We start from the raw sequence: 26,278 nt of genomic DNA on the forward strand, positions 1-26,278 counted from the left end.
CAGTGTGAGGCAAATATAGTCTTCCTCTCAGGAACTACAGTCAAAGCTGGCACACCCTAATCTCTGCCCCATCTATTTACTTTTATCATCAAAGAAGAGCCTACAGCCTCATGGAAATTCAACACTTCTAGTAACATTCCAGCCCAAAAAAGTAATAGATTAGGGCCATACTCAGAATTCCATTCCAAGATGGATATGTAGTACAGAGAAGTGACTTATTCCCTCGTTTGTTAAGTAAATATTTATTGAGCTACTATATCTAGGCAATGTTCTAAGCACTAGGGCCTACAGTAGCAATTTAAAAAGACAAAAGTCCGGTCCTCTAGAGCCAGAGAAATCCTATTCAAAATTTGGTTCAATCACTTACTAGATGAATGACCTTGCCAAAATTTTACCTCTCTATGCTACAGTTCCTTCATCTATAGAACTTACTATCTAATTAACTACAGTATCTACCATACACTACTTTGTGAAGACTAAATGAGTTTGTGTTTATAAAGGATTTGTAACAGTGTTTAGCACACAGTAAACACCTTTCAGAGTTACTATTTTCAGCAGCATCTCTCACTAGAAGGGAGCTCCTAGTTTTGTGGACTCTGGTCTCTAAACAGTCCCCACCCAGATGGTAGTTCAGCCAGATCCTATGAGTAAACTCCCAGGGAGCCCCAAAAAAGCTGGGAAGAGAGGATGTGTAAGGATGTGAATTTTAGCATGAGAAAGAAAGACTTTGCCAAAAGATGTAGCAGATTTCCTCCCTATTTTTAAACGACAGCTTGCTTGCCTTGGGCGGGTGGATAGATAGATGGAATGATACCCCTTACCCCTGGAGAACTTTTACATTTGTACTCAGAAAAACCTTAAGAACAAATAGGTAAATTCCAGAGAGCCTACAGACCTTATGAGGTTTAGCATTTCCCTAATAGGTGACTACTGCTTAAATGATACAAGGGAGGCTAAGGGAGCCAGTATACACATTGAATCCAAATACTGCTCCTGAGAAAATACTCCTTTTCTGGACTAGGGTTGCCTGCAAAGATAAGAGGGTCAATATGGAGGTAAATTATTACACACCATGCCTGGGGACAGAAAAAAAAAAGTCAAAAGTGAAAAAAGTCCAGGGGCCTAAGCAAACAGCAACAGAGGAAATCCTGCCAGAGAACACAGAAAAACAGACCAGTTACTGAGGGAGGCCAGTGAGCAATATCCAAAAGGGAAAATGAAGTTTCCACCAGGCTGGGACCTGAGGATATAATGAGTAGCAGTCTAGCCTGGACCAACGGCTCAGTTGGTTGGAGCGTCATCCCATGCACCAAAGGGTTGCAGGTTTGATTTCCAGCAAGGGCACATACTTAGGTTGCAGGTTTGATCCCCAGCGGGGCACAAACAGGAGTCAACCAATCAATGTTTCTCTTGTTCTCTCTCTCTGAATCAATAAATATATCCTCAGGTGATGATTTTAAAAAGAAAGGAGTAGCACTCTAATCCCCTCCACCCTCCCAAAAAACACTAGTTTATAGGAATAGACACCAAGGCCCAGAGCCTACAGAAGGCCATTTTATGAACAGGAGGAACATGGGAGCCTAGAGCCAGTCTACTGAATGGATTTTATTGTAGGAGATTAAAGAACTAGGCCCAAGGAAAACTGTAAATGACCTACTACAAACCCACGATAAACTTTAAAATGGGAACATGTATCACTCAAGATATAAGGAGTAAACAGATAGTAAAATCAAACTAGGTAATTCAAAGATGGTTTAGGGACTCTGCCACAAAGGTATCGGCAAAATACAAGGAAACCACAAGACTGTTAGAGCATTTAGGACTTAAGGGATGAGAGGAGGCAGCAGTTACCAGAAACCAGGGAGCAAGCTGTGTGAAGAATACCTCAGACACAGGATATGATTTTTAGCCACCAAAAGCAACCAGCAGGGAGGGAGCCAAAGGGGGGAGAAAACCAACCTCTCTCTTTTGTGCTTTGATATCCTACAGGTGCTCCTATTGGCCAAAGCTACCAAGCAAAGGAGCCCCTGGATGCAGTCCAAACAGGAGAGGGTCCTGGGACAGAGAGCAGGGTGAACAAGGGCAGAAAACTGATACGGAAGGGCAAACAGAAGATCATCCAGCATGTTAACTAGTATCTTCAAGATTTTTAAGACATCTTATTTTGGAAATTTTTGAAATTTACCTTTTTTTTTTAACAGATAAGAAATTATGTTTAAAAAACTCTTCATGGATTCATGGCACACAGATTTAAAACTTAGCATTTTCAAATAAATTTCTCTAATAGCATACAATATTCTGGACTATTATTACATTTTATCTCAAGAATGTCACTGATTTACTTATTCCATCATTTTACCAAGATAAGCAATAGTGTAAGTCTAAATATTCTCACTTTCCTCTTATAATACTGTCTTCATAAACCACAAACTGACTAGGTTTTAAGACAGTGTTGACTATTTACCAAACTTTATTTTTTAAATATATCTAACATTTATTTCAGGTATTCAAGAACATTTCTATCAAGAACATTAAGTAAAATAAATTACATAATTTGGCCAGCTTGCCATATTTATAGAATTAGCATACTATTATAACAAGTTATTCTAAAGAACAATCAGCCACAGCAAAAGGAAAAAAAATTACTTGAGATTTATGTGATTGAGATATAAGCCAACACCAGGACAAAACACTGAACGTACACTGAGCATATACTAACCAAATTACTAAGACAGTACACCAAATCTACCTATATTATCATGAGTAAAATTAAGTACTAGAAATGTAAAACCAGGATCTCATATGTGCAGATTCAGTCTGATCACATCTTATAGCTTGAAATATAAGCAATAACTGTTTTTCATCAATTGCCCACTCATGAGAGCCTGCTTAGTGCCTAGCACTATATTAAATACTTCACATATATTATTTAATTTAATCCTCGCAACCTTGTAGGGTAGAGTAATTATATTAACATAAATATAACCAATGAAAGTCACTAAAAAGTCCTCAAAGCTGAGACTGCCATATATTGGACATTTGGCATACTGACCCCATTTTTCTCACGCCCATCAGAGCTCCTGCTGGATATTCCTATCCTCAGTGAGGCTACCCCCATCCCAGGTCATAAGGAAGATCTTCATTACTCTAAGTCAGACATAGTAATTGATTTTCTCTTACCAATGACTGGTGAGGAATGGCAGTATTACACAATTCAGATTTAAGGCAAATGTGTTAGGGGCTTCTGGATTGTTTGCTTAAAGAGAGACATGGAACAGCCCTTTTTTCCTCTCAATAGACATATTGATGTGTATAAATGTCATGTCTAGAGCTTCAGTAGCCATCCAGTGCCAGACACACTGAAGACGGCGGTGCTGGATAACATCAAGAACCTGGATCCTTGCCCTGGCCGGATAGCCCAGCTGATTATAGCATCATTCTGCTACACCCAAGCTGTAGGTTCAATCCCTGGTCAGGGCACCTACAGGAGTCAACCAGTGAATGCATGAAGAAGTAGAATAGCAAATCTCAATCACTCTCTCTCTCTCTGAAATATCAGTTAAAAAAAACAAAAACAAACAAACAACAAAAAAAAACAACCCTGGATCCTTGATGATACTGCAAAGCCTTTAAATTTAACTCTAAAGTCAGAAACATACCTTGGGACTTCCAATTAGTGAGAAAATAAATCCTCCATTGTTCAAGTAGTTTAGGAGATAGCTTTTCTGTGAACTGCAGTGTAAAATATCGTAACTGATGTAGGTATTGGCTAACAATAAGAAGAATTCCTCTTTTCAGAGTTTCTTTAAAAATAACAATCAAAAGCTTGATCAGGACTATGGAAGCTGTAAGAAGCTGAACATTGTCATATGCATTTCCCCTACAGAAAACATATCTAATACATAGCATCCAACAGGAAGGATACAGGGAAAACTTCAAAGCACCCCCGCAGCAAAAAACCCAAAAAGCTAGTAAAGCTTGGAAATAAGACCATTGATCCACATGGCACACAACACAAATTCCTAACAGAATGGAAACTACTAATAGTGAGTATAAGAAATACAGTTGACCCTTGAACAGTACAGGGGTTACCGATGTGAAACCTCCAACCCATTAGAGAATCTACATATAACTAGTTGGCTCTCCACCTCCGTAGATTCCAAACCCATGAATCTAAAAATATACTTTTTTAAAAAATATTTTGTTTATTTATTTTTAGAGAGTGGAAGGGAGGGAGAAAGAGAGGAGAAAGAGGGAGAAAGAGAAACTGCAATCAATGTGTGGTTGCAGTTTGCGCGCCTCCTCCTGGGAACCTGGCCTGCAACCCAGGCATGTGCCCTTACTGGGAATCAAACCAGCGACCCTTTCGTTCTCAGGCCAGTACTCAATACACTGAGACACACCAGCCAGGGCTAAAAATATACTTAAAAAATGAAGAAATAAACCCTGGTCAAGTAGCTCAGTTAAAGCATCATCCTGATATGCCAAAGTTGCCCTGGTCAGGGCACACATATAAGAAACAACCCATGAATGTATTAAGTAAGTGGAAAAACAATGTCTGTCTGTCTGTCTCTCTCTCTCTCTGTAAAAATCAATGAATTTTTTAAAAAATTTTAAGTGAAAAATATGGAGACAGGAGAGATACTTTCTGATACAGAATTCCATTATCTTTTAACTAGTTTAACGTTTTTTAAAATCTGAATGAAACTCCATTACCAACTCAAGTTAATCCTTGAATGCAATGTAACCTTCACCTCCACCACTATCACAAATAGCCTTGTTACTTAAAGGAAAATTTTTATGAGATTGAAAATAGGAGCATAATATGAATACAACTTAATTTTAAAATACTGAGAAGATGCCTTTTCAGTATTTTAAATTAATTTTTTTTTTTAAGATTTTATTTATTTTTAGAGAGAGGGAAGGAGGGAAAGAGAGAGGGAGAAACATTGATCGGTTGCCTGTTGCACACCCCCAACCCGGGACCCAGCCCGCAACCCAGGCATGTGTCCTGACAGGGAATCAAACTAGCGACCCTTCAGTCTGCGGGATGGTGCCCAATGCACTGAGCCACACCAGTCATGGCATGTAAATTAAATGTTTTAATGGAACTATATTTGCAGAGGGAGGTATTGCTAATTTCAGAAAACTTAGGTAAAATAAATTTTCCCCACTAGGTAATAATATAAACAACTTTAATTTATCCCCAAGTCATGACTGTACCTGTTGCCTTTTAGCTGCCATGATGTTCAGTTTATCCACTTCAGGTTTCAGGGCTTTATATTGTATCCCCAGGTCTTGTTCAGTGCCAGCATTCCTCAGTTTCAAGATACCATCTTCCACCTATTAAACATAACCCCCAAAAAGAAAAATTCTAAACAATGTAAGTCTATATATAAAGAACTTTCTATGCTTTTTAACAGCAACACACATACCAATCCAAATTTCCTCTTTAGTTTACATTACACTCAAACATTTGAGCAGCTACTACATGGGAGCTTTACGAGAGGTGGGAATGACAGTATTACTGACTTCTATTTAAAGGATACAATTTAATATATATTGGTTCCTCAACTCTGGAACTTTACTGGTATAAGAAAATGTTTAATCACTAAAACAAAAAAGGAGTCAAACAATACATTTGCTACAAGTTCTTCATTAGAACCAAGACAACACAGGCTCACAGTAGAGCCAGTGTGCTGCACACTTGGAATAAAGGAGTAAGTAAAAATTAAATAAAAACATTCCTGGTCTTTTTACGTAAATCAAGTTCAAAACCAATCCAAATCCCAAGGAATGCTGAACTAAGTACGGCCAGCAGCAGTCTCACTGTGATAGAGAAAACAAATTACAGACTAAGACTGTACTTACAACTTTCAGCTGAACAAGTAATTTGTAGACATCTGCCATGTCAGCCAAAATAAGCAGCCGGGTAACTGCAGAGAGCAAAGCTCGAGCTGCCCGAACCATGTTGCCACGCTTCACAGAAGAGCAGGGATCATCTGCAAACTCTCCTGCAGCACTCTTCATCAAATCACCTGTTTTACACAATGAAGAAAACAAACAGCAGAAATGAGCAAACAGCTGGCCTACATTTAAAACAGTAAAAATCTTGTATATTTCATGCATGGAATTTAGTTTAAGGTTTTTACATTTTTGTTGTCTTTCTTTTTCTTTTCTTTTTAGTGCTGTTACTAAGAAAAGCACCCTCATCTGTTGCTGATGAAAGCACAATACCTAGAAAATGATTTGGTATTATATATCAAGAGTCTTAAGAAATACTTCTTTCCAGTGATTTAATAATACTCCTTTCAAAAAGGGAACATTATATGTATCCTAAGAAAACTAAATCCAAGATTTGAGTGGGAGAAAAAAATGGCATCTATCCTTACATCCACAGAATTATACAGAAATATAGCAATTATGTAGGACCACCACACTTCATTAACCATCCCAACTATCTAATGTGTACAGCTCTAACAGTAACAGAGACTTGCTGATATGAGGAAGACAGAGTTCAGTCACTGAATCATTCATTTTTCTCATAGTGAAACACCACCAACAGCTCCAATGCTAAATAATAAGCATCTAGTTAAGTAAACTATGGTCTAGTCTATAACTGACTACTCTGCAAATATTAACATATATATGAAAAATGTTAAGGCAAATGATGGTAACTTCTTAAGTTACTTTTTCTGTCTTTTTTACAGAAAAAGACAAAATGATAAATGTATATAATCTGTTTTAAAAAAAGAAATGACTGAAGTCAAAAGGCAAATAATAGTTATAGTAGGTTACAACCTAATTCTTTACATTACTCTGTACTCTAAAAACATTTTCTGTAACAAACAGGTATTATATCCATAATAAAGAAAATTAAGCTAAAAACATATACATTTTACTATAATTATCAGGAATATCCAGCTTATACTATCCTGAGTTCAACAATGCTAAGAATTTATTTGTAACATTTCCTAGGAACCTATAAAATAACATAATTTTTGTCATTTGTTTCTATTAACAACTATTTAAAGTGCCTATACTGTCCCTCTTTTCTTATAGCTGGACGCAACTAGAGAACCAGGGCTATGTCTGTTCCACCAATTACATTACTGACAGTACCTGTATGGTGACTATCTTCATATTGCTGGAAAAGGCCCTAGCCAGTGTGGCTCAGTTGGCTGGTAAGCCAAAAGGTCGTGGGTTCAATTCCCAGTCAGGGCACATACCTGGGTTGCAGGTTTGGCCCCCAGTCAGAGCATGTGTAAGATATCTCCCTCTCATATCAATGCTTCTTTCCCTGTCTTCCTCCCTTCCCCTATCTCTCAAATCAATGGTCATGTCTTCGGGTGAGGATTAGAAAAAAAAATTGATTCCTGGAAAGCATATACTCCCTCCCTGGGCTGAATGTGTCCACTTCAGTTTAAGATTAAAGGCTATTAACATATGTTAATCTCTGTCATCTCCTCCACAAATGTAAAAATGTGCATTTTCAAGAAGTCTAGCTACTTTCAAAGAGACCTACCAAATATCTCCTAGCTATCAAATTTACTTGCATAATATGAGCTGGGGGGAGGGGTAAATCCACCCTCAGATTTATCTATTTACTAAGTTTAGAAGCACCATAAATACTAAGAATGAAGACAAGCTCCAATTCTGCATATTTGTCAGGTCAGAAATAACTCACAATTAAGAATTTCACAGTTAAAAGCTTTTTCTGTATGTAAGATACAGATATATGGCAATTATCATGTGGATACATGACATTAGAAATGTTATCTTATGGTACTTAAAAAGACAGAGCCCATTCATTTATTTATTCAACAAAATATTTGAGCACCCATGATACATCAAAGATTGTATGAAGTGCCACTGATACAGTGCACAAGAAACACCCATGTCCTCATGGAGCTCTATGGAGGAAGGAAGACAGACAAGCAAACAATTAAAAGGTAATTAACACAAAGCACCTGTACTAAAAGGGTTCCCATATTAGGAAGTATTACAATGCAATCAGAATTACAATAGCCCTGGAGAAAAGGTGCTAAGGAAAAATAATAGAAAAAGCTATTTACTCACAGAGTAAGTTGTCTCAAAAGCCTTGCAGGAAAAGATATTTACCTCAAGCAATACTAATATTAAATAAGAAATACAACAAATGGAATTTCACCTATTTATTGAGAGCTTACTACACACTAAAACAAACAAATCCAGTGCCAGGGATACAAAGCTGAACAAGACTATCCCTGCTTTCAAATGGTTTATAATCTAGAAAAGAGAAAGGTGATCATATAGATATTATGTGGCATTTTAACATGCAAGCTATAACAAAGGCACAAAGTACCATAGGGTTTTTCAAAGGAGGATGTACCAACCAACGAGTTTTATAGAAGACATGATACTCTAAAATGGACTCTACCCTCCAAGGAGAAAGACTTTGGACAGCAGAGTTAAAAGAGCACCTGAACAAAAGGAAAAGCAACATAATAACATTCAATATTTATTACATATCCACTCTATGGCACTATCATATTTAATCCTCTCAACCACCTAGAAAGTAGGCTGTATTAGCTCTTCTTTACAAATGAGACAACTAAAGCTTAGACAGGTTAACTAAATTGCAGTCACCTGCTAGTAAATGACAGAATCAAGATTTGTAATGCCAATGCTTATGTTCTTAAAATAACTTATTAAGATGAGGAATACAAAAGAAGGCATTATTTGGGGGCTGAGTTCTCTAAGATGGGAATGGAAACACCAGAGTACAACAAAGGATCCCTGAAACAAAGGGCAAATTCAAAGTCACAGATACACAGAATTAACCTAACAAAAGTATATACAATAAATCTGACCAGAGAGATAGGTCAGAAAGCCACAATGAGAGCCCAGGAAAGAAAAGTAGTAAATTATAAAGGCAGGGGGTCAAATAATATGATAATCTTTGATTATGAAGAGTGAGGGAAAAGAACGCATCAAAGAGTACTTAATGGTTTCAAGCTATGGTTGTCCTGAGACAGAAAAGGAGGCCAGAGCACTGAAGGAATGCACATAAACTGGGGAAGTTAAAAAAAAAAAAAAAAAAAAAAAAAAGCTGGAGTCCTTGACACTGGATTTGGAAATAAGAGAAGGAATTCTCTGTGACAAGAGAAACAAAGAGAACCAAGATGAAGAACTATCAAAAACAGGAAGACAAAAGTTTCCCAGAGAAAACTGGTCAACAAAATCAAATGCATACATACAGATCAATGGAAGAGAACTGAGAATCCAGATATATAGTCAATTCATTTTCAACAAGGCTGTCAAGACCCATTCAACAGGGAAAAAAGTCTTTTCGACAAATAGTTTTAGGACAACTGGATATCCATATGCAAAAGAAAAAAGTCGGACCCCTACTTCACAGCATATACTTACAAAATATTGTAGATCAAACCTAAATGCACAGCTACAATTATAAACACTTAGAAGAAGAAAACATTGATATAAGTCTTCATAACCTCTGGCAATGGTTTCTTAGCTATAACACCAAAAGCACAAATACAAGGAAAAATAGATTAATAGAACATCATCAAAATTCAAATTTTTTGTGCTTCAAAGGATACTATCAAGAAAATGAAAAACCCTGACCAGTGAGGCTCATGTGGCTGGGTGTCATTTCACAAAGCAAAAGGTCGCCAGTTTGATCCCTGGTCAGGGCACATGCTTTGGTTGTGGGTTCAGTCCCTGGTTGGGGCACATATGAGAGGCAACCAATTGATGTTTCTCTTACATCGATGTTTCTCTCCCTTTCTTTCTCCTTCCTTTCCCTTCTCTATAAAAACAAATATTTTTTTAAAAGAAGGTGAAAAGACCCACAGAATAGGAGGAAATTTTTGAAAACCACACATCTGATAACAATATAGTATTCACAATATATAAAGAGCTCTGACAACTCAACAATAAAAAGATAAATAATCCAATGTAAAACAGGCAAAGGAATTACATATATATCTAACCAAAGAAGACATATAAATGCCTAATAAGCACATGAAAAAATGTTCAACCTCAATAGCCATAAGGTCACTGCATATCAAAATCACAATGTGGTATCATTTCACATAATCAAAAAGACAGATGACAAATGTTGGTGAGATGTGGGAAAACTGAAAACTACACATGGAAATACTACATATGTGGAAATGTAAAATGATTCAGCCACTCTGGAAAACAGCCTAGCAAGTTCCCAAAAGGTTAAATGTAGAGTTATCATATGACCCAGCAGTTCCGCTCCTAAACACATACCCAAGAGAACTAAAAAACATCTCTCCACAAAAACCTTATACATGAATGCTTACAGCAGCACTCTTCATAACAGCTGAAATATGGGAACAATCCAAACATCTACCAACTAATGAATGGATAAACAAAATGCAGTATTTGTGCATATTAGAACCATGCAAAGTGAGGACTGTCTGTATCTACCTCCCAGGATTGCTGTGGAGATAGAGCTAAATGTTTGTAGAGGACTTAGAATAGTGCCTGTACTTCCATGCTATTTATTATCACTGTTGGAGTTACTCGAGATAGACTGAGGGTGAGAGGGAGGCAAAAAGACAATAATGACATAATTGAAGAATGAAGATTCTAGATCACAGAGAGGAACACACATAATCAGGACCAAGAAGGAAGTGAGAGCCTTAAGAGGAGGAGCAGTTCCTGTACCCTCCGATGAGAAGTGAAAGCAGAGGTAGCAAGAAGCTGCCATGCACTGTTGGGGGAATCTCAGTTTTCTCAGAAACAGTAAATGAGGTTCTCCTAAATACTGAGTGGGGTGGAAAAAGGAATGAGGACTGAGGATAGTGGAAGAAACTCTCAGGGAGCTGCTATTGGAAATGAAAAGGTATGTTAACCTGAAGTAAATGTAAGAACTGTGGGCAGAAGTAAAAACCTACATAAGGCCAAACAGGATGAATTCAAAGTAGTTTCTTAAAACTACAGTTCATCTAAATGAATCAAAACTCTTAAATGATTAGCTTATATCTGAATGGACAAGTAAGAAGTCTTATAAATAATTTTAAGTTTAATTTTAAATTTAATTTAATCTCACTGCACAAATCCCCATTTTTTACCAATTCTAATTTCTCTTTTCACCATAACCTCTTCCTCCTCCCCAGTTCTCACTCTCACCAGATTCTTAAACAGTCTCATGCCTTTGACAGCTAGCATGATATTCCAAATAATATCAGGTCAAATAATAGCAAATAAGTGGAACTGGAAGGAAGAAGCAAAGTAAATGAAATACATTTACATCTACTCTAATCTCTTTTAGGTCACAGCTCTACTAATGGCAAATCCTTAAATTCATGGCTAACATGGTATTACTTAAGAAAAAATCTGTCAGAAACATACTGTATGATGGATTAAAACGTTCACATTTTCTCTACCCACACAACTATGAACAAATCTGTAAATAAGTCACTAGCCAAAAACAAGGTCTTCAAACTTCTTTTAAAGGTCATTTCTGTAAAAGGAACATGACACTAAGATTGACTTAAGATGTTTAATTTAAAATATATACACACACAAAAATCAAGAATTCTTTAAAAACAATATAGTATATTGTAACTGTAAATTAGTTTAAAGCATACTTGTAAGAATTACCAAAAGTACTCTTTCTTCATACAAAAAGACAAACTGGGAAAACTGAGGCAAACAGGTAATTTGTCCAAGGTTACATGATCAGCAGTAAAGGCTGAGAATATAACTGGGTCTTCTGGCCTTGCCCTAACTGTCTCCAGTCAACTACGCTATATTTGGTGTTAACTATGATACCAAGAATATGAAACTTAAGAGAACTCTATTATTGTTCTATCTGTCATGAAATCAGATCTGTCAACATGCTCATCCACTAACGTTCTTCCCTAACGAATTGGGGGATAAAAGTTAAGTTCCTTTGGAGTTCAAAACAAGGACAAAGGAGAATTGTAAAAGAAGTAAACCAAAAAACACTGAGTTCTACATTAGAACAGGACAAGATCAAGGACATTCTGAAGCATCAAATATCTTGAGTGAATTCTTTTCAAAGCAATCCAACTTTTTATAAAGTTCCAAGAAAAGGACAGGCCTGAAAAGTGTGTGGGTGTGTGTTTGAGAAAGAGACAGACAGTAAAAATGAAAAAAAAAAAAAAAAAAGGCTTTGTTTTTCTTTTTTAAAATAAACATAGGAAACATAAGATATTCTACTATGCCACTCCTTTAAAACAAAGAATGTTGCAAAGTAATGTTAATGAATATACAGTTGACCCTTGAACAAGGGTTTGTACACGTCTGCGTAAATGTGAATTTTTTTCAATGAATACGTGTAACTGCTATAATCTGCAGTTAGGAGTCCACAGACGACGAGGGACAACTGTATGCACTGACCTATATACCATTTTATATAAGGGACTTGAGCATCCTCGGATTCTGGTCATTGCGCAGGGGTCCTAAAACCAGATAGCAAGAGACAACCAAGTTCTGGGGGAGTCAAATGTTACACTCAGATTTGACAGCATGGAGCGAGCTCAGCGCCCCTAATCCCCATGTTGTTCAAGCGTCAACTGCACTTTATTCTCCCAGAACACCATCTAGTATAGATAAAACAAGGTAATGGAACTGGCCTGAATCCCAACTTGGCTATTTGGCAGCTGTGTGACTTCGGGTTGCTTTATCTCTACCTGTTTTCTCCTGCGTAAAATTAGAATACCATCTCCCACCTCACCATGTTGTTCTGAAAATTAAATGAGGTAATAAATACAATGCAATCAACAAATACTTCCGTGCCCCTTCCATATTACCATCTACTTTCTCCAATTCTTAAATCTACTCAGAACATGGTCATTGCTCATATACCAACTGTATATGTAAAGTCATGCTAGCAATTTTCCTAAAGGATGGAGAAAAAAATGGCTTTTAATTTGTAATGTTGAAGCAGTAAAGAGGGAGCCTCCTTCACACTATTTTCTATAGTGCAGAACATAGTAAAAAACTGGTCCTTTTGTGGTAATAGCTACAAACAAAGCTTGACCTAGTTCTGCTTGCTGGGCATTTGTTTCTCCAGTTGTTGTTTTGTGTTTTTTTTTAAAGAAAGTAAGCCAACATTATGAAATAAAAAATCTGTGAACCAGTTGTCTTGAGAAGCTTATCCAAAATATAGTCAAGTAGTAAAATAAAGGGGGCTACATGCAGCCTAACCATATTGACATTTTTTGTTTAGTTGCTCAAGTTCAACTATTATACAGACCTTAAGTAGACATTTCTTAAATAAAACATTTTATGAGAGCATATTATTTGTTATCAACTGCCAAATCCAACAGAAAAAAATATTTTTAGACATCCACCTGAATATGCTTTTGAGAACCAGCAAAAACAGCTCTATGTGAAAATGGCAGAAGCTTCCAGGAGAATAGTTAGGACACTTACCACCTTAAACATGTTCAAATTATTCATTACAGAATCAATTTCATGGCCATAAGTGGAATTCTGATTTCCCAGATGCCCTTGCTCAAGTCACTTTGATCTCTTTACGTCAAAATGATTTTAAATGTCTAAACTTTTTTTCTTCCCAGATAAATATCTCATACTACACTTGTTATCAATGACAGCCTTCAGGCTTTAGAGTAAAACCTGTCTTATTTACCATACTCCTTTTAAATATTTGAAAGGTAAAAAAAAACTCTGTGGAGAGTTAGAGAAGTCTTTGTTTTTCTGGTTCAAAATAGCCTCCTTAAGTCTTATTACTCTGTAGATATTATTCAGCCATTAAAAATTATGTTGTAGGAAAATACTTAATGATACTAAAAGATATTCAAGATCCATTAAGTGAAAAAAAATAACAAAATGAAGCAAAACATATTTCTATATACATGAATATATTAATAAAAAACAAAATGGAAGAAGGGTCTAACCAAAATGTTAAACATTCGTTTCATCTCTGGGTAACAAAATTACAGCTGATTTTTATTTTATTCTTTTTGCTCTATCAAAAACATGCATACTGCAAAAAAAAAAATTTACCTTTGTTTAAATAACATTTCCAATTCTACTCAGGGAATAGCCATAGGAAAGTTAAAAAAAAAAAAGGGCAACCAACCAACCAACATCACATACACATCCTCTACCACTACCTACCCTTAACAACTTGGCATCATTTTACACAGAGAAATTTTTTTAAAAAAAGACATCCAGCCCTGGCCTTTGAAAACCTAAAACTTCTTTATCATGGGATTCCTAATTCTTAAGAGTTACTTTTTTTGTGCTTATCTCCACTGATAAAACTACTTTATAACAAGTTCTCTAACATATGATTAAGGGATCTCATCAGAAAGTGACATAACTATTCTTATTTTATCATTACATCAACTTTCATTTTATAAAATAATAAACTGACAGGACCAAGTCTTCACAAAATTATTTGCTAACTTCAAGATAATCAAGAATACCTATTGACACATTAATATATCCTTGACACATCCCAAGCTGTCCCACTCCCTTCCCCTCACACTCCTCAATTTTTTTTAATTCATTTTCTATGGTCTGCTAATAAAATGTGACATTTTCCACACTTGTCATTGAAGATAAACACAGTTACAAAAATAACAGATTTCATAACATAATCATTTGGGAAGGAACCAAATGGTGGTATACATCTAGCATAAATGGCATGCCCTGTGACATGAGGATAAATCTGAATAAAACACTTAATCCTTTGCACCTTCACCCTTCCATTCATCAATGGGGAATATCTGGCCAAAACTACAGACCCCTAAATGATACCTCCATAAATTAAAGAAAAACTGATGATTCAAAGAATTCCTGACAGATATTTTAACAGAACTTTCTTGGGGTGCCATTTTTAATCCACAAAAATGTTTATCTTTTGAAAATCAACCAGGAAATAACATTTAATATCATGTTATTTAAATCCTAAACTAAAAGCCAATCAGAATCAGTTCCAAGCACAGCCAGAAAAACTCTCAACCTACATCTTTCCCGATCCTGAGGGGGTAAGGAACAGAGCTTTGAAATTTCTATTAATACTTTAAACAGCCAACAGAATGGATTGATTTTATTTAAAATAGTTAAAATAGAGTACCACCTATATTGACGTTCTCATTTTTCTTATTAATTCAAGTGTGCCCTGCTGCTATTCAGAAACACTCCAAAGAGGGGCACTTACTTCCTGATTACACATTCAAATAAATGCATAACATGCATTTCAACTTGGAGTCACTTTCTTATGAAATTAACTAGTAGAAACCACACTACTGCAACATCATGGTTGAAGTCATGCCAAAGTCAAAAGTGTAATACCTGAGATAACTCTCTCAGCTACACTGGACAAATATAGTAAGGCAATAATATTACCCACTATAACTTAAAAGTATTATTATCCTGGTTAGTGTTATTTATTTTTGTGAGTTTAACAGACAGACAAATTTTAAAAGAGAAGCTTTTTCAAAATCACAGGAAACATTAAAATTTAATAAGTTCATTTTCCTTTCCTCACTTCCAAGCTGGCTACAGCAGAACCCGAGTCTCTACAGAGCAGCATATGCTCACACAAGGGTAGTGATCCAGAAACAGACAGCATCCTTGACACATCCCAAGTCAAAGAAAATGTAGCCTCCACCCTGGAGACTTACAATTTAAGTCAGACAGACAACTTTAAGACATTAAACACCCAAATGACAACCAGTTAATGATTTTTTGGAATTTATATTTTGCTTTTCTGCTCAAGTTAAATGAAGAGCAAAAGAAAATGGATTAAATTGTGAGAGTGGAGGAATGAGGGTCAATAATGCACACACTTTAAATTAATCACAGTCTTCAGAAACATATGAAGGGTAGGAATTGGAGTGGGAGCACTTCTAACAACAGACCCAGCCAGGGGAATCACATGAAAAGAAATAACCACAAAAGTAAGAGGAGAAAACAGGATGAAAAATCTACCAAGATGGCAAGGGGAAAAGGCAGAATAAATGAGAAGCCAGAACTCAAACCAAGAGCATGAGAAAAATCAGCTGATTTCTTGTGAGGTTTAATTTCTTGTGAAGAAAGTGATTACGCTACTCTGAAATCCTAATTAACTTAACTTTAATCTTTTTCAAGATGTTAAATGTTTCTCTGCTACTGCTCTTCAAGAGCATCATTATTAACACTTTTTGAAACCCATACTCAATAGTCTAGGGTAGGAATACTTGTCATTTTTCTCCTGTGATATAGTCAACATGACTTCAACCTGACTAAAACCACACTAACACCACCAGACAAATTAAAATGTAATCCCTCTCACACACCCACAAAAAGCTTCTAAAAGCTATATTTCAAGTCTTTATATCAAAAACTTAGCAAACCCAGACTCTACTATGTAATCTCCTGTCTACTTCGCAAATAGTCACTGATGGCTGCTTTGTCCTGATCACCTCTGCCTTTTAACACCTATTTTCCAGGCTGCCTATATTAGATGTGGGCACGTCAGTCTGAGGCTGTCAACATCTGCCCTGGACAGGACACCAATTTTCACCTCCTTCAATCTGACTCTAGTCATTGCCAGGGAGAAAATTATGCCTCAAGAGTCTGACACCTTATGCTCAATATCCATCCTTTTGTCAGAGATAAAATATATCATTTCCCTTAAAACTGCCTTTCCAAGATTCATAATGAACACACACACACACATGCTCATAAACATGTGCATGCACACACATCCTCTCCATATGTGTGGGCTTTGCCCCTATGTAGAAATCATTCTAGCTGTATCAAGGAAGATGGCATCTAGTATTCAATTTTATGACATAATTAGTGAGATATATAAAAGAATGTCTCTTAATTAATATCAACTAAAACCCTCACTGCCTGTCCCTTCTTTATGATGATATTGTCCTAAGGACCATCACTTTTATCTGACTTGCCAATTCTGTGCTTTCAAGATTTGAAAACCTAAGAAGTTATCTGTGCAACAAGAACATTAAGAGTATGCTCACCAATCAACTATAGCTGCTAAGATCATGCAGATGCTAGTACACTCAATAGTTTTAAATCTCTTGTTTTAGTAGACCAATGAATACTGCTTTCTTGCTCTAAATATGACAAGACATTTCTAAAGAAAAAAAAAAGTGGTTCTTGTAATGACTGAGACAGTACTGAACAACACTGACTGTTCTCAAGAAGCTGAAGTCCTGATCCTACTTAAAACAATGCAATTCCACTATGATTAAAGTTTACCTGAAATGGAATCATGATCCAAAAACCAGAACTTGAAAAGCAAGCCTCCAAAAAAAATCTTAAGACAAATAGTGCCTAAATATAAATAGACATGAAAGGAGGGAAAATACAGCCAAACATTCGTTATCTGCCTTCTATTTACTTGACCAAGAACTTACTCTATTTTTACCTCCTGGCCATTTGGAAGGAAGGTACATATAGGTGTCACTATTAAATGTTTTTTTCAATATTGGAAAAGAGGCTGCAGTGAACTATCAAGATGTTCTCATGTTGTCTACCATGTGAATAACAGCAAATACATGTGAGGTGAATGCCTGGTTAATGGTGTGGCAGTCATGAAAGAAAAATCAAGACAAACGGTCTGGAAAGCAGTACAAGTCACTGGTTTTAGCTACAGTCCTTGCTCAGTTCAACAGAACTCTACTGCCTTTCCCACGACTACCGTAAATATGATCCCACCACTAAAACCATTACAGACGCATGCAATCATGTCTTGATTTTCATCTCTAAGTTAATTCCACCTCTGCAATACCAATAGATGAGTGATGAGAAATCTAAAAAATTAGCATCTCTGGCCCAATAGGCCTTGTCTCAATTTTTGAAAACCTGGTAGAATTCCAATGATTAAGAAAAATAACAGGGCTTCAATGAATCAAAAAAGTAGCACTTTTGTTTATAAATACCTATCACTGCCCTAGGGGCTCTCACATACATCATTACGTTTCAGAAGAAACAGCATCAATTAGCTCCAAATAATGCAAAATTTTAAAAAGTAAGCATTTTATATCTATAAAGATAGCAAAAATATTTTAATGGACTATCTCATTAGTACTTGTCAAGAAGGACAATTTATTTCTATTCAACATTTTACTTTATCTCGTGTTCCTTTAAAGTACTCTCCTGCCCTTTTCTTTTGTCCTGGGGTCCAGGCTGGCTAATCAGTCTCCTGTGGCAATAGAACTGGTTCAGTGCCCAGCAAAACCCAAGCAAAGTTAACTGGTCCGCTCTATGACTAAGATACAGACACTGAGGAAAAGTTCTTTTTCTGCTGGAATGTCAAAGCTCGGATGACCACCTCAAACTACAGGTGGGCATCTTTTCCATGTGTACACATGAAATTAGAAGTAAACTAAAATACATGGAGGCAAGTGATGAAAAAAGCCTCATACCCTCTGAGTCAGTCTCATCTAGCCATTCCTGAACTCAAGATCTACAGGCCCTCAAAAATGTCATTTTGTTCAATGTTTGTTTCATTATAACATTGATTTTTTTTTTTTTTTAATGATTCCCAGCCAGGGTCACTGCTGTGTGAAGTTTGCACATCTCCCCATGCCCACCTGGGTATTCTCTGTGTACTAGGCTTTCTCCCATATCCCAAAGATGTGCACGAGGTGAATTAGTCCATCCACACTGTCCTACTATGAGTGAGAATGGGTGCTGGGTGTAGGAATGAGTGGCTCTGCAACAGAAGGGTGTCCTGTCCAGGGTGGGCCCCACCTTACACCCGAAGCTGCCAGGAGAGGCTTCAGCCACCCACAACCCAGAACTAAAATAAGCAGTTTGGAAAATAATTCTCCTGTTATTATTAGTCTTTCTTAATTAATTATATAGCTCACATATATTTCAATGTTTAATATTAGAAGTGTTTTAGGTCTTTATTTAGAGTCTGACGGTGCTTTTGTGTCTAGAAATATGCCACAGGAAGCTGACTATTGTTTACATCAATTAGCCTACAGTAAAACTGATTTCATTACCAGTTGTTTAATTTAAAATCGCGATTTCCAAGAACCTATCAGTGACATAAGTGAGGACTTACTGTACCTGAAAGTCCCAATTATAAAGGTCCATAAACTCCCCTTCTGCATAAACAAGTTTTAGGTAAACAAAATGAATTTCTGTAACTTATAATTGCTAGTACGTGAACATTAGCAAACTGAAGATATAACCCTACTAGAGAAAAATTTGCTAATACATTTTAAAAGCCCTAAAACATACGTTCCTGAAGAGATTTTCTGAATGGTAATTACACAGGTAGACATGTATAGAAAACTTCAAACTGTATACTGATTTGTACACTCTGTTGTAAATTAATTTAATTTGTAAAAAAGATTTGTGCCCCTATATTCCTACTCCTGGGAAAATACCTTAAGGATTTTTTTTTAAAGGAGAGCACTATATATACATGGTGTTCATGCACTGCAGCATTAATAATTTATATCAAAAACATAAAAACTTTTAAGTCCAGTAATAGAGAAATGAAGCGAGAGAAAGTGTACAATTTTAAAGATTATAAATTCCAAGGTTATACTTAATAACTTTTAAAAGCCTGAAATTAGTGTTAAATTTTTAAAAACAAAATAATAAAATGATATTGAAGCTAGATTTAAAACTAGGGTAAAATGCATATGCATGTGGCCATGGTTCAAAAAATAAATTAGCATAAATCTAAGAAAACATGTATAGGACTCATAGAGGGTGGGGCAAAAGTAGGTTTACAATTGTTCATGTGAAATACAATACAATAATTAATAAACACAAGAATAAACTCCGTTTCACATACAACTGTAAATCTACTTTTGCCCCACCCTATATGTTAAACTCTGAGGAAAGAAATAAAGATGATCTAAACAAGTGGAAACATAGTTTGTTCACATATTATAAACAAAATATAGTGAAAATGTTAATTCTAACCAAACTGATGACAAGTTTAATGAAATTCCTATCAAAATCCCAGTTTTTTAGAGATATACATAAGATTATCTAAAATTCATATGGAAAAACAAAAGAACTAGAACAGCTAAATCAATTTAGAATATAAAGAATAAAGTAGGTAAAACCACTCCATCCAGTTCTAACTATAGCAATAAAGACTGTGTGGTACTGGCAGAGAGAAAAACACATAGATCAATGAAACAAAGTAGAGAACCCAGAAATAATCCCACACAGGTATACTCAACTGATTTTTATCAAGGGTGTTGAGCAGTTCAATAGAAGAAAGACAGTCTTTTCAACAAATGGTAATGGAATAACTGGGTGTCCACTGAGGGGGGCAGGGGGAAAGAACTTGACCTAAACCTCACGTGTTTTACAAAAATTAACTCAAAATGAGTCAGATTTAAATGTAAAATGTAAAACTATAAAACTTAAAAGAAAACTGGAGAAAATCTTCAAAAGCTATAGCTTGGTGAGGAATTCTAAATCATGACACCAAAAGCACAAACCATAAATGGGGCAGGGAGTTATCATTAAATTGAAGTCCATCAAAATTTAAAACTTTTACTATGCAAGAGATTTGTTAAGAGGATCAAAAGACAAGCCACACCCACACCATGAAGTACTCAGGAAATATTATTTAGCAATAAAAAGTTACAAACTATTGATATACACACCAATTTGCAAGGCTCTCAAGGAATTCATGTTGGTTGGGGAGCCAATCTCTAAATGTCATACACTGTATTATACAATATTCTTGAAATGACAGAATGGGAGACGGAGACATTAGGTGCTAAGGGTTAGGGATGACAGGGAGTATAAGCAGCATGGATGTGAGTATAAGGAGCAGCATGAGGAAGAGCTTTATGGCGATGTAACAGTTCTGTATCCTGAATGCAGTGGTGATTACATAAATCTACACATGTGATAAAACCAGAGAATTATATCCACATATTGTACCAATGTCGATTTCCTGGTGTTGTTGACACTGTAATGCAATTCCAAACACAGAGTCTAGCACAAGTAATGCTTGCTTGAGTGTGGTTGGTAGGGTAATAATAAGGGTTTGATATCTTATAGTTTTAATTTGAACATTTCACCTAAAATGTTATATGGTGTGCTTGAGTGTGACATTGTTATGTTACAGGATTACATGCTTATGATTTTGTAGTAAGAGATTTTGTAATTTAAAAGGGGCATTATTTGTGCCAGACCCTGTATGAAACCACTGGGGGAGAGTGGGTAAAGAAGAGGTCCCCAGCCTTTTTGGCACCAGTGACTTGGTTTTGTGGAAGACCTGAGGGATGAGGGGTTAGAGGCAGAGATAACAAGCTCCGGTGAGGGGCGGGGCCGGGGGAGGTGAACCCCTGTGGTAAAGGGTATACTGAAGCACTCTGTACTATTATTGCAACTTCTGGTGAATCAAAATAAAAAGTCAAGAAAAATTAAATAACCTGTTAGTTGACTTTTTATTAGCGTAAATAAACACTGAAGCAAGTGTTACAATAGAAATTTTTTTAAACTTTACTAAAAACTGGCATAGCAGAATCTTAATAGCTAATTTTACGTAATTCACCTAAAGTGTTTTAGTAGCACACACTGCCTCAATAGATTCCCTAAAAGATTCAAGTCACAGGAAAATAAATTACTACAATTTTTCCACTATCAGTTCCTTTAGTTGTTTTGTTTTTAAATTTAATCTTTATTGTACTTTTTTCCCAAGTCCCCTAGTTTTATCTATAAAGATTGTGTGCACAGGCCAAGCTGGCAGTTCACTTGCCTGATAATTGCCCAATTTTCTCTTTCCTTAACAGCTCCATTTCATCCCCTACCTTGCCTCCACCTCTCCTGACTGCTGATCCTGCCACCAGACTCTCTCTCACCTCTAACCCTTTATGATTTTATTTATTTATTTTTAGAGAGAAGGGAAGGGAAGTTGAAAGAGAGGGAAACATTGATGTGCAAGAGAAACATCGGTTAATTGTCTCTCACATGCCCCCAACGGGGGACGTGGCCCACAACCCAGGCATGTGCCCTAGGTGGGAATTGAATCATCAACCTTTTGGTTTGCAAGACGATGCCCAACCCACTAAGTCACACCAGTCAGGGCGCAACAGAACTTCCTAAAATAAGGAAAAAGTTAAGACATATTTCAGTTTAAGACGGAAAAAAACCTTTAAAAATGAACACAAAGCAGCCCTAGCTGGATAGCTCAGTTGGTTAGAGCATCATCCTGATACATGAAGGATGTGGTCTGGATCTCCAGGGTCAGGGTACACACAAGAATCAACCAATGAATGCATAAGTGGGACAATAAATTGATGCTTCTCCATAAAAAAAATAAATTATTTTTCAAAAACTAAACACAAAGCAATGCTCCCAGAGTTAGCAAATTCTGTGTCACTAGGTATGTTCAAGTATATGGGAATCTGAATCTGTGACACTTAGTCCAACCACAGACTTCTGATTCTGTATTATGTCCGTGGCAGTCCTCCCTTCTTACCCTGGCATTACAAACAATCCTCTAAATCTACCTCCAACGTCTATCCCCACCAGCCCAGTCAAGTCAGGGCCGTCACTGTCTTATGCACATCTTGCATCTGCTGTATTTGTTACTCGGATGATGTTTCCCCTCCCTTCTTCCACTTTCAAGAACCAATGAACTTCAGGAAGCTTTCCAATCCCATGCTTACGCTCCCATCCCATTCCATTCCCTGCGTGCCACTCATGCTATTAAGTTACTTTTCATATTCACGCATCCTGATTATAAGCTCTGGGACAAAACAGAAAAAAATCACCACCTGTCTGCTAGAATATAATCTCTTTTCTTCATCAGAGACCAAACACAGTCATCCAGCAGCCCCTTCCCCACTCAGGTTTCTCTGACACAAGCTTTCTGACACATGCTTTCTCCAACACAAGCTTTCTCCCAGGAAATCCACTGTTACCCAGTTCACCCACCATCAATTTGGCAGCTCCTTTACTGCGCAGAATATCATTAGAAGCAGTGCAGGAATACATAAAGATGTACCTCAGCTTCTTTGGGCCTTCTCCTCTTTCATCCACTCAAAATGCCTGTGAGCTACTGTAGGCAAGCAGTTACTGATGTAGCATCAAGTCTCTCATCTTGGCCTTTAAGGTGAAACTATGAATTGTAACCAATGGATTTAAAAACCCTGTTTTAGTAGAAGCTATTCCTCCTCACTCCACTTCAAATTTACCATCGCTGGTCCTCTTTTCTAAATGTCTCTCCTTTTTCTAACAAGTTTCATTTAGGTCTTCCCAACCCTGTCCATGGGATGTCTCCTACCCAGGCGAGAGCCCTCATTTTCTCGTCAGAGCCCTATTTGAGAATTCATAAAATACATTTATATACTCTTTCATAGGTATTGTTAAAAGTATATATGCATGAGGAGTGATTACTAATGGGTATGAGTATATACCCATATACTAAAATATATATACACCCATATAAAGGGTATTTTGGGGTGATAAAAATACTCTGAAATTAATTAATAGTGGTAGCTGCAAAACTCTATGAATATACTAAAAATCACCAAGTTACACACTTTAAAGGGGTGAATTTTATGTTATGTAAATTATATCTCATTTTTTTAAAAGGTAAGATTTGCCACCCTTATCCCTGTATTTACATTCATCACTGGGAAGTAAAACACTTAATTTTTGAGACAGCCTTTTCTCACATACTTCTTTGAGTACACAGTCAATTATCTTCCTAAAACATTTAAGCGCCTATCATGGACCAAAAACTATGACAGGTGCCACAGAGAATGGTCATCAGACCAAGGCAGAACCTGCCCTGCTGGAGCCTAAAGAGCAGAAGACAACAAATTATTTAATTACCATTGTGATAAGAGCTAGGAATAAAAAGCATAAAGTATAAATAATTGAGGGTGGGAGTTGGGCGGTGGAAGAGAAATGAGCACATCTAAGAGGCACATGTATGCCTCAACACATATAAGGTAGTCACAACAACAAGTTTGGGCTGACTGGCAGTACAACAAAACCCCTAGATCACAGAGATTTGGATGCCATGCAATTGACAACTGGCTCCCATCCACCACAGGAGGCTCACTTGGCTATTTGAATGGCCTTGAGATAAAGTAACCCTGCATTTATATACGTGAATCTTTTATCCATTGGCAATGCTAATGATAAGGTTTTAGTGTACTCACCAATGTTTGTGTTTATTATTCACATAATCAGGAGCAAATACAAAAAGAAAATTAAATTATGCTGAAAAACTATACATTCAACTCTGGTTATTAATTATGACTGCACAGACAGCACATTCCTTATACAAACTCAAAGATAAAGAAGGTCTAATTTTTGGCTCAAAAGAGCTATAAGTAAATATTTTTGAATAAAGTAAGGTCACACCTTTGCTCTGGCCAGGTGGCTCAGTTTGTTAGAGCGTTGTCCCGTACACCAAAAGATCACAGGTTCGATTTCCAGTCAGGGCACATACCCAGGTCACGTGTTTGATCCCTAGTCGGGGTGCATACTAGAGGCAACTGATCAATGTTTCTCATATCAATGTCCCCTCCCCCCAAAATCAATAAATACATCCGCGCATGAGAATTTAAAAAATAAGAAAACAATAAACTCGTATCTTTAACTGTCTGGGAAAACCCTATATCAGTGGCCAACTAACTACAGCCTGTGAGTTAAATCTGGCCCACCATGTTTTTATAAATAAGTTTCACTGAAACACAGCCATGCCCATTTGTTTACAGATTTTCATAGCTTCTTTCCCAATACAATTGCAGAACTGAACAGCATCAACAAAGGTCTTATAGCCAGTAAGGCCTAAAACATTTCCTACCTGGCTCTTCATAAAGAAAAAAATATTTGCCAGCTTATACTATGGACAAAAGTAGTCCACATTGATTTGGAACAAAGAAATCTTCCTATAATCCTTTAGCAATTAAGTGTTCCAGTGGAAAAGCAACAGACTTGAAGTACAAAGAATTCTAACTACTTCATTTGTCAATCTGCTATGAAGCTCTAGGAAATCAAAATTAGTGTTTTATATACCAACAAAATTCAGAGCATTTAGGTCAGTTTTGCCTAAGTGCTCAGAGCCACTGAAGCCAGGCCTGGGAAAAGTATTAATTTTCCTTTGCAACCTAACAAATTACCCTAAAACTTGGTAGCTCAAAATAAACATTATCTCCCTGTCTTCTGGTCAGAAATTCAGGGTTGGCTGGAGTTGCTATCATCTGAAACTTGACTGGAGCTGGAGGATCTGCTTCCAAAGTGGCTTACTCACATGCTCAGCAAACTGGTGCTGACTGTTGGCAGAAGACCCCAGTTCCTCTCCACTGGAGCTCCTGAGTGGCCTTATAATATAAGCAGCCACCTTCCCCCACATTGAATAATCCATAAGAAAGAGCCAAGTGAATACTATACACTTATGATTTTGCTCTGAAAATACGTAGTATTACTTCCACCACATTCTATCCTTTACAAAGCCTCTAAGCCCAACACACATTTAAGAGGATCAAAACTGGACATCACTTTTTAAGGAAAGGGTATCAAAGAATCTGCAGACATACTAATACCACTACAGGTTTTCAAATAATAAGTAAACACCTTCAACAACATAACCAACAAGACTTGGTTGATTAAAGAATCTGTGCTTAACCATTTTCATAATATGTATTCTTTGTTCTATTTGATAGGAGAGACATTTGTTAAGTCTCCAAAGAAAAAACAAGTCAACAGAAAAAAGCAAGGCGCTTCATCTCTCCATATCTGGTGTAGTAATGATAATGAGAGACAGTTATATTTGTTTTAGTTTCCTCTCCCAGGAAAAGGCAATTTATGGTGAATAGATCATGATCATAACTAATTACAAAATTCAGCTAGGACAGACAAGTACTTATGATTCAGAGTCACATAAAAGATTTTCTCAGATATAAACAAAAATAACAAGAAAACAGATTTAGAAATGCATTTAAAACTGGGGAGAGGGCACCATGTATTCTTTCCATGAATGCTACAGATTCGCTTCAGAGAAACTTCTGAAACAAGGAACACCTACTTACAGAATGAAAGTTACCTGCAACAATTAAACGTATTTTGAAAATCAATGTCTTAGTCACTAGACTCAACGAACACTTGGTCAAATTCATCTGTTAGTGTTATAAGTTTCATTATAGGAGGCAAAAAGGCCTAGGGAATAAAGTTTTCACACAGAGGCAATGAAGTAATAGCCATCCTAATTTTCGCAACAAGCAGCTCAAAAATTGTCTTGAACTGGACAATTAAACTGCTTTAAAATAAATTAATTCAAAACACT

General features: G+C 36.5%; 1 protein-coding gene across 1 annotated transcript in view; it reads right to left on the reverse strand.

Moving 5' to 3' along the window:
• Positions 1 to 26,278, reverse strand: part of CTNNA1 (catenin alpha 1) — a 170,358-nt gene that overhangs the window by 114,776 nt on the left and 29,304 nt on the right. Inside the window, exons 4-5 of the mRNA XM_054568386.1 lie at positions 5,872 to 6,038; positions 5,224 to 5,343 (exon numbers count right to left, since the gene is read on the reverse strand). Of these exons, the coding sequence (XP_054424361.1) occupies positions 5,224 to 5,343; positions 5,872 to 6,038 (287 nt within the window). The remainder of the gene's footprint in view (positions 1 to 5,223; positions 5,344 to 5,871; positions 6,039 to 26,278) is intronic.

The sequence above is a fragment of the Pteronotus mesoamericanus genome, unplaced genomic scaffold (assembly GCF_021234165.1).
Source record: "Pteronotus mesoamericanus isolate MK-2021 breed Mesoamerican mustached bat unplaced genomic scaffold, CSHL_Meso_final contig_2, whole genome shotgun sequence".
NCBI lineage: Eukaryota > Metazoa > Chordata > Mammalia > Chiroptera > Mormoopidae > Pteronotus > Pteronotus mesoamericanus.